The sequence below is a fragment of the Mauremys mutica genome, chromosome 9 (assembly GCF_020497125.1).
Source record: "Mauremys mutica isolate MM-2020 ecotype Southern chromosome 9, ASM2049712v1, whole genome shotgun sequence".
Taxonomy (NCBI): domain Eukaryota; kingdom Metazoa; phylum Chordata; order Testudines; family Geoemydidae; genus Mauremys; species Mauremys mutica.
This window is the reverse complement of record NC_059080.1, coordinates 63,739,577-63,757,956: the sequence shown is the minus strand read 5'-3', so window position 1 is coordinate 63,757,956 and position 18,380 is coordinate 63,739,577. Positions and strand designations below refer to the sequence as shown.

At 42.9% G+C, this 18,380-nt stretch overlaps 2 protein-coding genes across 7 annotated transcripts in view; both read left to right on the top strand.

Moving 5' to 3' along the window:
- The window catches only part of NMNAT3 (nicotinamide nucleotide adenylyltransferase 3), a 100,652-nt gene extending 86,723 nt beyond the window's left edge, over positions 1 to 13,929 (top strand). For all 6 annotated transcript variants that reach the window (XM_045031584.1, XM_045031588.1, XM_045031585.1 and 3 more), the window contains one exon: positions 12,302 to 13,929. In XM_045031584.1, coding sequence (XP_044887519.1) covers positions 12,302 to 12,651 — 350 coding nt within the window. In that variant the 3' untranslated portion in view covers positions 12,652 to 13,929. The remainder of the gene's footprint in view (positions 1 to 12,301) is intronic.
- Positions 13,930 to 17,378: 3,449 nt separating this feature from the next.
- Positions 17,379 to 18,380, top strand: part of RBP1 (retinol binding protein 1) — a 33,536-nt gene continuing 32,534 nt past the window's right edge. The window contains exon 1 of the mRNA XM_045029177.1: positions 17,379 to 17,752. Coding sequence (XP_044885112.1) covers positions 17,680 to 17,752 — 73 coding nt within the window. The 5' untranslated portion in view covers positions 17,379 to 17,679. The remainder of the gene's footprint in view (positions 17,753 to 18,380) is intronic.

Here is an 18,380-nt window from a genome sequence, read left to right as displayed (position 1 = left end):
TTTGTTGTCACCTTTCAAATGCTTTTACATGGCTTAGTCCAACAGCAGTCTTTCTTAATTAAAGCTTGCTGAATCTTAAATCCAACTCCTTTCTTTGTGTTAATGATTCTTTCTCCTTTGACTAACCCCGTCCTTCTTCCCTGAATGACATTGCAGAGTGTTGTAGTTCATTTCTGTCCATTATTGATTCAGACACACCAATCAAAAACTTGCAAAAATTTTCCCAGTCTTACTTCTTTTTGGATTTATAGAGACATGGCCTGAAATAAAGGCTGTTGTACTCATCAAAAATTGGAGCACTGGTTTGTGGGCATTTGGGCTTTAGATCTATTATCAATTGTGGAAGGTGCAGATCATTATTTTGCAGGATGTCCTTGAAAGTCCAAGGACATTTTTTTTCTCACTTCATTGCCTTTGGGGGGGAGGAAATGTGCTGGTTATATTGGCAGCCTTTTGTAAAACTAGCCATTTGTTAAATTTGGACTCTAGTCCAAGATTTGCTTCCTCTTTCAAAGGATTTCTTATTCTATTTGGATATTTTCTGTGAGGATGGATAGTGTGTTGTCTGTAGTTTGAACTTGTGGCAAGCTTGGTTGTTTAAAGTAATCTGTCAAAGGGGCAGTGGATGTACATTCATTGAGAGAATGCTACGCACAAACCAGCTAAAGCTATAAAACATTCTGTGATGTAGTATCATATCCAATACAGCCTGGGACACAGGCCAGAGTCTATTCAGGATTTTTTTTTTAATTTTACTTTATTTTGGCCTTTTATAATAAAAAAGCCATCTGCTTCATTTTAAACAGAAAATGTTGCTACCTTCTAATGAGCCACTCACAACTAGAGACTCTTTCATGGAAGCTTTATTGTCTCATATTGCACTGTAACTCCTTTTTTAATTGTGCTGTTAGCCAAAATTCAGAGACTTTCAGGTTGTTTCAGATAGGTGGAGAAATTGATGATGGAGTTGTCTATTTCTTTGATGCAGTTCTGTTTATTTACAAGTGTGACTGGAGTCCCAGGGGAGCCAACTGAGATCACTCAATTAGGGTGAACTGCAGACTGAGGCAGGCAATCCCCAAAGCTGGTGGATATTCCAATTCTTAGATTTACCAAGCCAGCAGAAAACAGCTTCTGTAACACCTCACTGGTTACTCAGAAGCTAACAACACAGTTCCCTTAAAGAAACTCAGCCTCAGGTCTCCACCCAGACACCCAAGTCAAAGATGATGAGAATTACTGAAAATCTTATTCATCATATAAGAAAGTTCTATCAACCCCAAAGAATCGGACACATTACCTCTCAGGTTAATGAATCTTCCAGATCTTAGCCAAATACACGCTTACAGCCAAATCTTATTAACTAAACTAAAATTTATTAAAAAAGAAAAGAAAGAGAGAGTATTGGTTAAAAGATCAGTATACATACAGACATGACTACAATTCTTGAGATTCAGATTCATAGCAGAGATGGTGAGCTTTGTAGTTGCTAACAGTTCTTTCAGATTAGTTCACAGGTTATAGTCCAAATGTTTATATTCAGGGTAGTCCAGCCTTGTGGCTTAAGCTTCCCCTGCATGAAGCCAGGGCCATCCCTATCAATTCTGGGGCCCTATGCGGCCCCCCCCCCGTGGGAGGGGAGCAGGCAGGCCTCTGCGGGGGGGGGGCAGGGCTGGCATGGGAAGCAATGGGGAACCACCCCCCCAGCACTCACCAGCGGCAGGAAATGCAGCTACCCAGCCCCAGCCACACTGCTGGTGAGTGCAGGCCTGGCCCTGCTGCAGAGCACAGGGGAGTGGGGGCAGAGCTGGGGGGGAAGGGGCGGGAAGAGGTGAGGCAGGGATGGGGAAGGGGCCATGGAGAAGAGCTGGAGCAGGGGCTGGAGCAGCATGCAGCTGCACAGGGCACCAGGAAATGTGCCCCAAATTTCTTGGTGCCCTATGCAGCTGCGTACTTTCAGTATGGGTATGGACGGCCCTGCATGAAGCATCAAGCAGATGTGAGATGAAAAGGATTAGTACCCAAGGCATCTTTATACATTTTCAGGCCTTCTTGTGACAGCTCAGAGTCCTTCAGCAAACAATAGACAATTATGGGTACTTTTGAAGTAGATCCATTTCCTAAGCATTGCTGGTAATTATCCACACAGATTAACATAAGGCAATTGCCCGTTTTCCATCATTCTCAGGTGATTTGCTATACATTTCAAAGAGAGATGAACATGACGATATTCTGTGTTTACAGTTAATTTAAATGTTAATTTTCCCTTTTGATCTCTGAATCAATAGCTATAGTAACAGATAGCCATAAAAACAGTCAGTTCCTAACATTTGACAAGATGTAAGTACATACATACAATTAGTATCACCTCCAATTTTCTAACAATACAGGTTTGCATTTCAAAGTTCTAGTCTATCTAGCATAGAGTGGCCCTAATTACCATTCACACACTTTACTACCGTGTGTCTAGTGATTGACTCTGGGTCAATTAGCCTGCAAGCTACTTAACTCTTTCTGGCCATACATCACACTTTGTACAAGATTTGTTGCAATTATATAACAGTGGTAGCAACAATGATTTGCATGATCATATTTTAATTAGACAACATCACAAGAAGAAATTACAAAGTTCTGTTTCCTTGAACACAAAGGAATCAAACAGGAGATTCATTGCTCACAGTTCCAAGCCTCTGTCAACCAGCACTCAGCCCAAAAAGCTCTTTAGGCTTTTACTCAGGACTGTGTTTTCAGTGCTTATTCTGCTATCTCCTTGGCACTCTGCTCCTTTCCTTTGTGTGCGTCTGAGGGGTTTCCTCAATTCATCTTGCACTCACACAGATACACCTCTCCAATTCAATCAGTTCCTTGTCTCTGAATTTATTAGATCATAGGCAGACCACCGCCTCTTGTGCCACATGAATCTGACTCCTTCTCCAGACTTGTGTGTGGCTTTGTTTTGGGTGGAGGCCCCTGTTGTTTCAGCTATATTCCATAAAGGACCTCAGTTGTGAGACCCAATAGGTCTACCCATAACAGGACCTTTTAGTTGTCTTTTTAAATAAGCAATGGAGCTTCTCAACAAGCATCAACTTCCTGTTCCATAAAAAGCGACAGAGTGTCCTGTGGCACCTTATAGACTAACAGACATATTGGAGCATAAGTTTTCGTGCATGCATCTGACAAAGTGGGTATTCACCCACAAAAGCTTATGCTCCAATATGTCTTTTAGACTGTAAGGTGCCACAGGACTCTTTGTCGCTTTTTACAGACCCAGACAAACATGGCTACCTCTCGGATACTTGATTCCTGTTCCATGTGTACTGTGCTGGTGACATCACAACAGTTCTGGAGAAGGAGACAAGGTGAAGCTGTAGTTTTGTAGTATGACAAAATTCCTGTTTAATATTAAATACTTTTGAGTATTAACTACCTTTGAGAACTGCACAGTACCATATTAATAAAATATTTTTTATAATGCTGAAAGACATTCAGACTTTTCTTAACTGCTTGGAAAACATGCCAAGAGTCTAAGGGCTGCACCTAAATCACCTAAAATGGAGCAAGTTTCCTGGCTGCCAGAATCAAGATGGTGCATTGCATGCAGGGTATTACAATCTCTGCAGGCCATACTTCCACATTAAAGATGAGGGTGGCTACTGGTTGCATTGAGCTAAACTTGATTGCCCATCCCTCTTTTATCTTCGTGGGCAGATTCTAGCTCCGATTCTGTCCAACACCTGCACCATGCATGTGTAGCATTTTGCTGCTGTTGTTTTTCTTCGTAATATTGCAGAGCCTCTTTTAAATGCTTTGGGCCCATTTTACCCAGACGAATGTTCAGGGGTTTCAAGTTGCCAGCCCACCCACCTTAATTGGCTGTGATAAAGCTGGTCAAGAATTTTTGATTTTAGAAATTTAACTGACAAATGGCAAGAATTTTCTGACCTTTTTTGACCAGCTGTAGCACATAGAGACATTGACACCTGAAATCCTCAAGGGGGCTGGCAGAGGTACTGTCCCCATTCCTCTGTGGGTGTTGCCAGGGGGAACGTCACTTAAAGTTCTGTCTGGGGCTCCATAGAAGCCTGTCAATGAAGGCTCCTTGGATATGTGCTGAATCAACTTCTCTTGGTTTGCCTGGCCCTGCTCCCTCCTGTGCTGCCAGTGCTCACTTCATAGAATCATAGAATCTCAGGGTTGGAAGGGACCTCAGGAGGTCATCTAGTCCAACCCCCTGCTCAAAGCAGGACCAAACCCAACTAAATCATCCCAGCCAGGGCTTTGTCAAGCCTGACGTTAAAAAACTCTAAGGAAGGAGATTCCACTACCTCCCTAGGTAACCCATTCCAGTTCTTCACCACCCTACTAGTGAAAAAGTTTTTCCTAATATCCAACCTAAACCTCCCCCTCTGCAACTTGAGACCATTACTCCTTGTTCTGTCATCTTCTACCACTGAGAACAGTCTAGATCCATCCTCTTTGGAACCCCCTTTCAGGTAGTTGAAAGCAGCTATCAAATCCCCCCTCATTCTTCTCTTCTGCAGACTAAACAATCCCAGTCCCCTCAGCCTCTCCTCATAAGTCATGTGCTCCAGCCCCCTAATCATTTTTGTTGCCCTCCGCTGGACTCTCTCCAATTTATCCACATCCTCCTTGTAGTGTGGGGCCCAAAACTGGACACAGTACTCCAAATGAGGCCTCACCAGTGCTGAGTAGAGGGGAATGATCACATCCCTTGACCTGCTGGAAATGCCCCTACTTATACAACCCAAAATGCCATTAGCCTTCTTGGCAACAAGGGCACACTGTTGACTCATATTCAGCTTTTCGTCCACCGTAACCCCTAGGTCCTTTTCTGCAGAACTGCTGCCCAGCCATTCGGTCCCTAGTCTGTAGCAGTGCATGGGATTCTTCCGTCCTAAGTGCAGGACTCTGCACTTGTCCTTGTTGAACCTCATCATATTTCTTTTGGCCCAACCCTCTAATTTGTCTAGGTCCCTCTGTATCCTATCCCTACCCTCCAGTGTATCAACCACTCCTCCCAGTTTAGTGTCATCTGCAAACTTGCTAAGGGTGCAGTCCACACCATCCTCCAGATCGTTAATGAAGATATTGAATAAAACCGGCCCCAGCACCGACCCTTGGGGCACTCCACTTGATACCGGCTGCCAACTAGACATGGAACCATTGATCACTACCCGTTGAGCCCGACCATCTAGCCAGTTTTCTATCCACCTTACCGTCCATTCATCCAGCCCAGACTTCTTTAACTTGCTGGCAAGAATACTGTGGGAGACTGTATCAAAAGCTTTGCTAAAGTCCAGAAATAGCACATCCACTGCTTTCCCCTCATCCACAGAGCCGGTTATCTTGTCATAGAAGGCAATTAGGTTAGTCAGGCATGACTTGCCCTTGGTGAATCCATGCTGACTGTTCCTGATCACTTTCCCCTCCTTTAAGTGGTTCAGGATTGATTCCTTGAGGACCTGTTCCATGATTTTTCCAGGGACTGAGGTGAGACTGACTGGCCTGTAGTTCCCTGGATCTTCCTTCTTCCCTTTTTTAAAGATGGGCACTACATTAGCTTTTTTCCAGTCATCCGGGACCTCCCCTGATCGCCATGATTTTTCAAAGATAATGGCCAATGGCTCTGCAATCTCATCGGCCAACTCCTTTAGCACCCTCGGATGCAGCGCATCCGGCCCCATGGACTTGTGCTCGTCCAGCTTTCCTAAATAGCCCCGAACTACTTCTTTCTCCACAGAGAGCTGGTCACCTCCTCCCCATACCGTGCTGCAGAGTGCAGCTGTCTGGGAGCTGACCTTGTCTGTGAAGACAGAGGCAAAAAAAGCATTGAGTACACTAGCTTTCTCCACATCCTCCGTCACTAGGTTCCCTCCCTCATTCAGCAAGGGGCCCACACTTTCCTTGACTTTCTTCCTGTTGCTAACATACCTAAAGAACCCCTTCTTGTTACTCCTAACATCTCCGGCTAGCTGCAACTCCAAGTGTGATTTGGCCTTCCTGATTTCACACCTGCATGCCTGAACAATACTTTTATACTCCTCCCTGGTTATTTGTCCAATCTTCCACTTCTTGTAAGCTGTTCTTTTGTGTTTAAGATGAGCAAGGATTTCACTGTTAAGCCAAGCTGGTCGCCTGCCATATTTACTTTTCTTTCTACACATCGGGATGGTTTGTTCCTGCAACCTCAATAAGGTTTCTTTGAAATACAATCAGCTTTCCTCGACTCCTTTCCCCGTCATGTTATTCTCCCAGGGGACCTTGCCCATCAGTTCCCTGAGGGAGTCGAAGTCTGCTTTTCTGAAGTCCAGGGTCTCTGTTCTACTGCTTTCCCTTTTTCCTTGTGTCAGGATCCTGAACTTAACCATCTCATGGTCACTGCCTCCCAGGTTCCCATCCACTATTGCTTCCTCTACTATTTCTTCCCTGTTTGTGAGCAGCAGGTCAAGAAGAGCTTTTCCCCTAGTTGGTTCCTCCAGCACTTGCACCAGGAAATTGTCCCCTACACTTTCCAGAAACTTCCTAGATTGTCTGTGCACTGCTGTATTGCTCTCCCAGCAGATATCGGGGTGATTAAAGTCACCCATGAGAACCAGGGCCTGTGATCTAGCAACTTCTGTTAGTTGCTGGAAGAAAGCCTCGTCCACCTCATCCCCCTGGTCCGGTGGTCTGTAGCAGACTCCCACCACGACATTACCCTTGTTGTTCATACTTCTAAATTTAATCCAGAGACACTCAGGTTTTTCTGCAGTTTCATACTGGAGCTCTGAGCAGTCATACTGCTCTCTTACGTACAACGCAACTCCCCCACCTTTTCTGCCCTGCCTGTCCTTCCTGAACAGTTTATATCCATCCATGACAGTACTCCAATCATGTGAGTTATCCCACCAAGTCTCTGTTATTTCAATTACATCATAATTCCCTGACTGTGCCAGGACTTCTAGTTCTCCCTGCTTTTTGGTCTGCATCTATTGTCTCCAGGTTCCTTGGAGGAGCAGGTGCTCCAGGGGGATTTTGTTGGTGAACTCCTGATCCTTTTAGACTTAACACTGCTCTATTGGCAGATCTGGCCCTAAAAGTATTAATTAGTACTTATAGCTCTTTTCATCTTAAGAATTATGTGCATCAGCTCGATTTAAGAGTGATACAGCAGACCTCTGTGTAAAGTTCTCCTTGAAAGTAAGGTAAATTCCACCCATGCAAATAGCAGCCTTGCCTATATAGGTGTATGGAGGCTGGCCAGCAATGGCTATAATTGGGTCAAATCCCTACAATAGGCAAAGTCTGAGACACAAACAGGTTGAGACTTACCCAAAAGCTCACTGAGAATCTGGGCTAGAACTTATGAATTTCTGTCTCACAATCCTGTGCTTAGTCTGTCTGGGCTTTATGCCACCTTACCTCATATTCCTAAGGTTGTCTGACACTTCCCGTTAAAAGGTTTTGGTTGCTTTTAACTTTGCCAGGCTTTACGCTTTCAGGGTGAAATTTGCCATGCCCGGTATCTGTTTCAGGTTGAACTTTGCTGGAAAATTACAGCAAAAACAATCCAGTCATTTCTAACAGCATTTAACCCAGGTTAAAAAAATTCTGGTGGCCTTTTCTTTGAGAGACTCTAGTGCCTCCATGGTTTGGAGCAGGGACTTGATATTTGGCAGGGAGGTGACCTTTATGTCATGGATGTTCCTTTTGCCACCCCCATGAAAATCTGCCTAAATTTGGCTGAATTATGAGCCTCTGAAAAATTGCAGTTCACAAGTACTCAGTAGAGACTTGTTAGAGCTTTTCAGTTCTGTTTCCCAAAGATTTTATCCAGCTGAGAGCTCAGCAGATCTTTCCCTGTAATTGCTGCTCCCTACCATTGCAGACAGGACCAGGTTGGGCACCTGAATTGAGAGTAGGGAGTCTGTTTCTCCTGTCTTCTCAATATGCCCCAGGGTGCCCAAGGAGCTTGTGGGGGGAAATTGCCTGTTTTAAATGCAGAGGGGACAAGAGCCAGACCTAGCATCAAGGGGCGGGGACGAGAGGCAGGGAGAGTAGATTGGGACAAAAAGTCTGGGTGCAGGAACTGGGATGGAACTGGCAAGGGATGAAAGAGGGAAACTGGGTAGGGGGTAGGAGACTGGGACTTGTTGGGCAAATTGACTAGGACTGGGAGCCAGGGAGGGAAACAGAGTGGTGGGGCCTGGGAGCGACACCGGGGCTGGTTGAACAAAGAGACTGGGACTGGGAACCAGTAGGTCAGGGGGGAAGAGAGACAGATCTGATGAGGGACCAGAAATCAGGAGAAGAACTGGGAGTTGCTAAGCAAAGAGAGAAGGTAATGGGTGGTGGGGGCGGAGAAGGTAAGAGGCTGAAACTGGTATTTGATGAAGAGCCGAGGGAGCAAGACTGTGGGTTTGGTAAATACGAGGTTGGGGGTCACTGGAGGCGGGTGGGGTGGGGTGGGGAGAGACAAATCAGGTGAGGAGCAGAGACTGCCTGGGCAAGGAGACTGCCTGGGACAAGGTGTTGGTGGAAGATAACTGGGAATGGTGGGTGTGACAGGGTGGGTCACAGAAACCCCCTTGGGACTGCCACCTGATGTGCCGAGACAACCTCTGAGCCTGTTTTCCCTGCCAGCTTGGGGGTTCAGTGCCCTGCCGGGTTCGAGCCAGACGTTATCTTGCTACAAACCCAGACCCAGGTCTGAACCATGTCCCGCAAAAGCTGCAGGCCTAACTGAAAACAGCTTAAGAAGTATTCCTGTCTCCAGCACCCAGATGCCCAGTTCCCAATAGGGTCCAAACCCCAAATAAATCAGTTTTACCGCTTATACAGGGTAAACTCATAAATTGTTCGCCCTCTATAACACTGATAGAGAGAGATGCACAGCTGTTTTCACCCCCCAGATATTAATACATACTCTGGGTTAATTTATAAGTAAAAAGTGATTTTATTAAATACAAAAAGTAGGATTTAAGTGGTTCCAAGTAATAACAGACAGAACAAAGTGAATTACCAAGAAAAAATAAAACACACAAGTCTAAGTCTAGTACAGTAAGAAAACTGAATACAGATAAAATCTCACCCTCAGATATTTCAATAAGTTTCTATCGCAGACTGGACGCCTTCCTAGTCTGGGCACAATCCTTTCCCTTAGTACAGCCCTTGTTTCAGCTTAGGTGGTAGCAAGGGAATTTCTCATGATTGCAGCCCCCTTTGTTCTGTTCCACCTCCTTATATAGCTTTGGCACAAGGCGGGAATCTTTTGTCTCTCTGGGTCCCCACCCCTCCTTCTAAATGGAAAAGCACTAGGTTTAAGATGGATTTCAGTACCAGGTGACATGGTCACATGTCCTGTGAGACCTCAAGCCTTCATTCCTCCAAGCCTGACTCACAGGAAGGCCTGGAAGCAAACAGAGCCATCCACAGTCAATTGTCCTGGTTGATGGGAGCCATCAAGATTCCAAACCACCATTAATGGCCCACACTTTACATAATTACAATAGGCCCTCAGAGTTATATTTCATATTTCTAGTTTCAGATACAAGAATGATACATACATACAAATAAGATGACCACACTCAGTAGATCATAAACTTTGTAATGATACCTTACAAGAGACCTTTTGCATGCAGCATATACCAGTTACTTTATATTCACACTCATTAGCATATTTTCATAAAATCATATAGAGTGCAACGTCACAGTTGAGAAAGGAGACTGGGAGCAGGAGAAGGAGTCTGGATGGGAAAACGGGGGCTGGGATGAGGAGTAGGAAAGACAAGATTGGGCAGGGACAGATTGGAGGAGATGGAGCTGCAGGGGTCAGTGTTGGTCATCCTAGAGCACACTCCTCTGAAGAGCTTGAAATGGGAATCCAAAATTCTGAGTCTCACCATTCCTCCGCTGGCAGCTAATGTCTGTGAAATCCACCAGCAAAAAGTGTCCCATCCTCCTGTAGTGCTAGTTCATATAGAAGATGGCAACCTACTACTTCTATTATTTACTCAGGTAGCTCAAGTGGCAGAGGTCTGTGTGGTGGATCTAAAGGTTCCAACCTTGTTGATGACCCAGTTGGGTGTCAGTATAATGCAACATGATGGAATTTGTGGTTTTTCAGTTTGCTTTTTTTAAAAGAGCTAAAAAAATATGCAGATAATAAACCAAGTTAAAAGAACATGATTAAGGTTGTAAAGTCAGTCTTTTAGAAGTTAGGAAATGCCATAGTTAATGTTCCTGGTGCAACCTAAATTTGATACAGTCTTTAATTAGATGATCACTCATCTGCCACAGGACAATGGCCTCATTCTGTGCATATAGTGGACTTGGGTCTGGGAATAAGTCAAAATTGTGTAGTAAAGGAGACTTGTCTGTCAGACCCCTGCTTCATTTGTTGTGGAAGTTAGAAGGTGTGTAATGAATGAGATAGAAGGTTGTAGGAAGAGAAAAGATGATCTCATGGTTAAGGCAGTTGAATACTATTCTGGAGAATTAAATTCTATCCCTGCCTCTGCCACAAAGTTCCTATGTGATGCTAGGCTAGTTATTGAAACCAGACTTTTCACAGGTAATCACTAATTGTGTGTTCCTTGTTTTATGAGTACCTGATTTGAGGGAATGGTGTCTGGTTTACTGAACACTCACTGTTGCAACTGAAGTCAATGGGAGTTGTGCTTTGAACATATAAAACACTATATAATGCTACATATGGTCCTAGGCATCTCAAATTGGAAACCCAAAATTAGTAGATACTTTTGACCTTAATCTCTCTCTGCCTCAGTTCTCCAACTGTAAAATGGGGATAATGTCTCCTCAACTTACAAAGGTGTTGTGAAATAAATTAATGTTGGTAAATTATGCCGGTGATGTGCGCCCTGGAAAAGCCCATGAGAAAAGTAAGGATTGTGTCTTTGGAGCAGGGTTTGAATAGAGTGCAGTAAATAAAGCAGGGGGCCACACATTGAACAATTATGAGGGGGAAAAATGAAAAGCTGCTGATTAGATGAGCCCTGTCCACTCTGTGTACTGAATGAAACTGTCTTGTGGGGAAAAATTGTGTATGATGAACATGTAATTAACGACTGTGTCATAAAGCATATGCACAGAGGGGCTACACTAAGGTTCACAGGCAACCTTAATTCAGGCATTTCCTAACTTTTGGGTGCTTGACTTTGCAACCTTAATCATGTTCTTTTAACATAGTTCTTGTGTGTGTAATTGTGATATAAACCTAACAAAACATAGCAGAAATGTAAACCATAAACACTTACTTTGAGAATAACTGTAATGAGGTTCTGAGATAAACCAACTAAAGGAAGAACATTCACATTAGAGTAATTCTGGTTTGTCCTTAATTCACCACCTCTTGCTTGTATGGTTACTAGATCCTGGAAAAATATGTGATCTTACCTACTGCGAGGACTGATGTACTCCCACGCAACAGGGTGAATTAAGGGCAGTGACAGCCTTAGTGCTGAATTTCCTGGTCTTCGGGTTTTTGTCCATTATTTTAAAACTTTTTTTAAAAGGTTGATTTAATATTATTAGATTTTATTACTCCTAACCTATATTTAGGAGATGATGCTGAGATGGACAATAGGTCTCTAATAGCCTTACTTTACCAGTACACAACAGTAATATTAATCTTGGTTGCTCTGGAAAAATGCTGGAAGTTGGCTTGGTCAGGAGTTCTCTGGAAAAACAGAATGACTTCACAGCTGAGAGATATCATCACTCCCCAGTGCATAGACGAAACTACTAAAATGCTAGTGGGAGCTGTATGCACTCCAGCTGCCTGATCCTTCACTGTGGAAGTCAACAGGAGTTTTCCCATTAACTTGAATATAAGATCAAGCCTATATTGAGTAGTGAATAGAACCTCAATGGGTGGAGTTCTAGTTTCTCAATGTATCCAGCCTAATACCCTATGAGCCAAATTCATGCCCTTAAATACCCCTTGATTGTATTTCATCTTTGTTGCTTATAAAAAAATACTGCAGTAACTGTCCTTTACAATCATACAGATGACCTTTACAATCATACAGATGACCTTTTAAATCCTATGGGCCAAGATATGGTTGGCCCACGGAGTTTGGGTTGTTTTGGGATCTGACTGGTGATTAGACAGTGGACCTCTGTCTCAAATTCCTTACTCTTTTTCCAAGCAGAATATTTCAAAAAGAACTTTGGGTAAAATACCAGAAATAAGTGAAAAACTTAACCTCATCCCATCAACTTTTTTTCATCTTTAATAAGGATCTTCATAAAACTTCCATTTGTTTTTGCTTTTCAGTTTCCCCAGAGTTAAAGCTGCTTTGCGGAGCTGACATTCTGAAGACATTTAGTACACCTAATCTCTGGAAGGAGGAACATATTAAAGAAATAGTAGAAAAGTTTGGTTTGGTGTGTATTAGCCGTGCTGGCTCTGACCCTGTTCAGTACATCAGTGAATCAGAACTTCTAACTCGATTCCAGCACAATATCCACCTGGTCACAGAATGGATTCAGAATGAAATCAGTGCCACGCATATTCGACATGCTCTATGCAAAGGACTAAGTGTGAAGTATCTCATTCCAGATTCTGTCATTTCCTATATTAAGGACTATAATATCTACACAGAAGAGAGTGAGAGGGAAAAATAAAGGGGATTTAACTTCAGCCTATGAAAGTACACAACACAACAATAAACACACTAAATGATTGATGTCTGTATTCCACCAAATGGGGAGAACACAATGGCATTTATTTTTGGAAAATCCCTGCAAAGCACAATCTTTGTGTATGGAGGAAAGTGAAGTAGGTTGTGGGGAGCTGCAACTAGCTATACTTCTGAAAGTTTGTAGAATAATTCAGAAAAGTTTTTGTGTTACTACTGAGTTCATGCTTTCCTAAGCTGTTATGTGCAAAGGGCTATCGGTTTTAAGATCTCCACTAAGAGTTAATTTACATTACATTTCTTCTGTTTTTAACGCAAATATTAAAATCTTTAGTAATTTTTGAGGGATTCTTGTGGTGACTTAAATTATCTCAATGGCTGTAGTTAGTGCTTTCCTGTATTATAATCCTCTAAAACCAGAACTGTTTCAGTTTGAACGTGTCTTGGCCATTCGCAGGCAGTAAGAATAAAATTGTCATATTTCTTTCTCAGGAATATTTTCAATAAACTGCTAAAATGTACATAGTTGTTGCCACATTTCTATTTTATAGGATCCTGAAAGAAAAATGATTTCACTGTATCACTTAATACCGTTCAATTTTGTGTGTGTGTATATGTTGGCAGATCAGAAATAAAGCCCTGATTCAGGAAAGCACTTACGCATGTGCTTAAGGCCCATTAATTTCAATCCAGCTCATAATGAGATGTTTAAAGGGGGTTCTTTGCTTTCCTCCTGAGTCCAGTATATGCTAGTCCAGTCTCCCTGGCATAATTTAGAGCAGCTATAAGGGAGCCTCAGCCATGCCCCCTATGTCAACATCAAGAAGAGGGAGCAGCACTGGAGCTTCTACACTCTCTTTCCTTGCATTCAGGTGAGAATATCTAAACAACCCACTTGATTCCACTGTCCTTGTTCCCTTTCCTTCTGCAAGAATAGCCCCTAGAGATGTCTAAGCACTTCTGAAGCCTAGTAATGCCAGCCAAAGTTTTGAAAGATTTTGTTAATAATTTATGGGAAGTGGTGAAATGTATCTACCGCTTTCCCTCAAGTAATCTGTGAGTTTTCCCAACTCAGCATTCTGTGGATGTCCTGTATAAAATCATACAAATTCAATACAATGATTGTTCACACTGTATGCTCTTTTGGTGTCATGGGATTCATTTTAACAATGAGATTGTTTTGCATTGGCTTTCATAGCACACACATGCTGCATTCTACTTTGTGTATAATGCTTAGAAGTTTGCAATAAAAGAGGATATTTTCCAAAAATCTGTTTCCTCTGTACCTGATATGGGAAGGCCTAATTCAGCTGTGTCCCCTGGATTACCAGACAGCTCATAGTTGAGAAAATACTTCTAAGGAAAAAGAATAAAAGAAACAACAAATGCAGCATTAACTGGTGATATGATCAGATATTGTTGGTTATAAAATGTGTTTGGATAGTCAGGTGGCTATATATATTTTGAATGGTAGCAACATTTTGTTTGCCAGACATAATTACATAACTCATATAGTAGCTAGATCGGGGTGGACAAACTACGGCCCGGGGGCCAAATCTGGCCCATCAGCCATTTTAATCTGGCCCTCGAGCTCCCACTGGGGAATGGGGTCTGGGGCTTGCCCTGCTCCGGCACTCCAGCCGGGGAGCAGGGTTGGGGACCACTCCACGTGGCTCCTGGAAGCAGTGGCATGGCCCTTCTCCGGCTCCTATGCATAGGGGCAGCCAGGGGCCTCTGTTCCGCACGCTGCTTCCGCCCCAAGCAGTGCCCCTGCAGCTCACATTGGCCGGGAACCACAGCCAATGGGAGCTGCAGGGGCAGTGCCTACGTCTGGGGCAGCGTGCAGAGCCGCCTGACTGCATAGAAGCCGGAGAAGGGACATGCCGCTGTTTCCGGGAGCTGCTTAAGGTAAGCTCCGCCCGGAGTCTGCACCCCTGCAGATCTCCCCACACCCCAACCACCTGCCTCAGCCCTGATCCCCCTTCCACCCTCTGAACCCCTTGATCCCAACCCAGATCACCCTCCTGCACCCCAAATCCCTCATCTCCAACCCCACCCAGAGCCCACACCCCCAACCAGAGCCCTCACCCCCTCCCGCACCCCAAGCCCAATTTTGTGAGCATTCATGCCCCACCATACAATTTCTATACCCAGATGTGGCCCTTGGGCCAAAAATTTTGCCCACCCCTGAGCTAGATACTATGTTGATGGGCATCTTGTTTACTACTAATAAGAAAGTCTGATGTAATTTGAAAGGGATATGTTTTTTACCTAAAACAGTGGGTTATTGCTTAGTATAACTGTGTGCAACTTGAACTGTAGTGTTTCTATAATGAATAATGCAGTGAAAGTAGTTAGGATGCCTACTGAGTAGCTGTTCCTTAAATGTCACAATGGATGCGGTAAACCAAATGCATTCCTCCACGTGCTGGGCTAACATCTTACAGATCCCATCAAATTTAACTTTGCTGTAGAAGACTCGACAAAAGAACGGGAGGGAGGGATTGTGTAAGCTGCACTGCCTCAAGAGTGGACTCTGGAGCACTGTGGCTTTGGCTGTGTTTCAGTGCATGTTAAGCATGGGGTAGGTAGTCACAGAGTAATTTAAACTGCAGTAGTGCAACCATGGCACTATTTTGTCTTATCCCATATCAGCACTGGTGGTGTATCCTGTGAGAAGCATTATAGCTCTCTGGGCACTAGGGTGACCAGACAGCAAATGTGAAAAATCGGGACAGGGGTGCGGGTTAATAGGAGCCTATATAAGAAAAAGACCCAAAAATCGGGACCATCCCTATAAAATCGGGACATCTGGTCAACCTACTGGGCACATATTGCAAGATTCATAACAATTTACTGTGCCAATTTATGCTCACATTGGCAGGTGTTGTAGGACAACTTATCTGCCCTCTCTGGTGACTGCATGCTGATACATGGGCTTGTTAGTGGCCATTTTTCTCCTGTATCAGACACCAGACGTGAAGATGGAGAAACTGCAAGTAGGACACTGAGCGGGAGCTGAGCAGAGTGATAGTCCACTTCCAGTCACAAGGCTATTTGGAAGGTTCTGGAGAATCATCATGTCTTGATTGTTGTGACTATCCTTGGCTGCACATTTTCACTGCACTTCCCTCAGTAGCAATACATTACCTCTGGATCTGCCCTATAGCTCAGGGAGAGGTCGCTACTATATGATGTAGCACTGATAGAGACGTGTAGCTGTTTAATTTTCATATATACATAATCTGAAATGACAAGGTTATAAATTAAAATGACCTTTGGGTGTTGACATGCATTTTATACTTACAATAAAGCTTGGTATGTACTATGGAGATCTATCTGGATATGTCATTTAGCTCTTCGTTAGTTCAGATCTTTGCAGCAGGATACCCTTTGCAACATGAGTCAAGATAAAGGGTCAAGGAAGACATTTGCTGTGTTATTTGCGTCTGATTTCAGATGCAGTTTTCCCACTCCAAAATCAGATTGACTATGGTCCCTTTGTCTTTGAGTTGCAAGATTGGAGCTGGAGCATACATGTCACCCTGTTGCATCAGGATGTTATGCACAATTATTACATTTTATTTACTCGACATACATCTTTTCTGAAGACCCAAGAGGATATTCACCTGTTATCAGTGAACTTCCAATGCCCGAGGGATCAAGAATGATGTCAGCCTGATTGCCCCTGCCCACTGTTGCATTAGGAACATATGAATATAGTATTTGCAATACTGCATCATGTCACATTGGTACAGCAAGTCTGTTTGCAATGTCAAACATCTACTTTTACATGATGCTTTCCAGATGACATTCCACCTTCTCCTTATAACCCACTGAGCTTATCATGCAATGCTGTATATGTAGGGAAAACATTTCTTACTGGTGGTGATTTAGCTTCTGTCCAAAAGCATGAGATCTGATTAGCTGTATTTCAGCTTGCACAACTACAACTGGTATACTTGGTCATCAAATTCTCTAGCCCCCTTTAAAATCTAGCAATGCTGTTTAACTTGCATTAGTGGATGCCACAGGCTGGTTACAGCTTGTGTGAAGTGTTTTATTTGCTTTTAAATTGATAGCCATGACCTGTCCCTAAGTGTAGGAAGATTCTACAATCTCAGGTTACTTCCTTCAAGCAATGATATATTATTGTTTGAATAATCTGGTACTGTAGCACTAACTTTTCACTTGCTCATTGCAGCTGTATTTAATGTCTCCTGAAATGCTTCTTGTTCCAGTGTCTGAACATGGTTTGCATTCCCTTAACTAACAGCACGCTCTGATTAAAAAAGACATGCAGCACTGATGAAGACATAAGATAACAGGAATTGGCCATTATGCTCTAATAATAACCTCTGCTGAATAATGACTGGCTTTTCCTGAGCCATCAATTCACCAACCAGTCAATATCTGCTGGCATCACCCCTCACTTGAAGATGACTGTATAATCATGGCCTATTACTAAACTCTAAAACAGAACACACAATTACTTTCACTAGTAGAGTTTGTGTGAGCCTCTTCAGAGGGGAAGAGAGAAAAAAAACACTGAAAATATTCTCAAATACTCCAAAGAAACAGGATTTCAATTATCTGCAGAAGCCACCCAATGTGTCCACTATACCCAGCCACCTATTGTAATGTCCATCCACATGCCTAAACCAGCCATCTTATTTTCTAAGCAGCATAAAAGGGGAGGAGTAATGTGGATAAAATGGATACCCTGATAAGCAGTGGCCTTACATCCATTGTATGGAAAGTGAAAGTTCTATTCCATTTAAATGAAGCCATCCTGCTGTCATTATAAATCTAAAAGGTTCAGCTTTGTGGAAGGATTTAATGGTAACCCTTCAGCGGTAATCGGATTAGAGGGGCTCGTATAACTGCATGGTCTGAAGAACAGATAAAAGAAACCAGAGTTCAAACTTGCCATAGAGGACAGGCATTGAGCTGTGTGGTGCAGAATCAACTCGCTGTTCTGAGGCTTTGGTTTTGGCTATCATATACCCCAGAAATGCCTGCAAATTTCAATGGTTACTGGAAAATGCTTAGCAATGACAATTTTGAGGAGTATCTGAAAGCACTGGGTAAGATTCTTTTCATGTTTCTTTAGCAAATAATCAATAAAATACCACCTATCTTAATCTTGGGTTGGATTTGATTTCTTCTGGGATAGTCCCAGCCACAATTTTCATGCATTCTTCAAAAAAATGATTATGTTGTCTTATGCAAAGTTTTGTTTGATTTGCTTTAAGTAACCTGTTTGCTTTTTACCTTGCTATCACTAATCTATGCAGAGATTCAACTACAGAACTTTAAAGGGCAAGCAAAAATTATTCTCTCAACATTTAAAAAAAAATTCAAGAGAGGAGAAAGTGAGTGTATGTAGGTGGAAAAAAACCAAAATGTGCTTGATGTAAAAGTTTGTGTGTATGCAGTTGGCAGGGAGGCACATAAAATGCTTATTTCTATAGAAGTGGCATTTTTAAGTAATCTAAATGAATTTGATTACTTATCTCAGTAGGAATTAGTAATGTCATGTTTCCTTTCATCTGTTTGTTTAGAAACATGCCTTTGTTGTGGTATCAAATGTAAAGGGTACAAGGTTTTTTCCAAGTAAGCAAATTAATTCACATGTAATGAACTTTAGTAAAATAGCCAGGGAACTCTTTATTTGTGTTTTGGTCCATCCCAATCCTCTCAAGTTGTACAAGT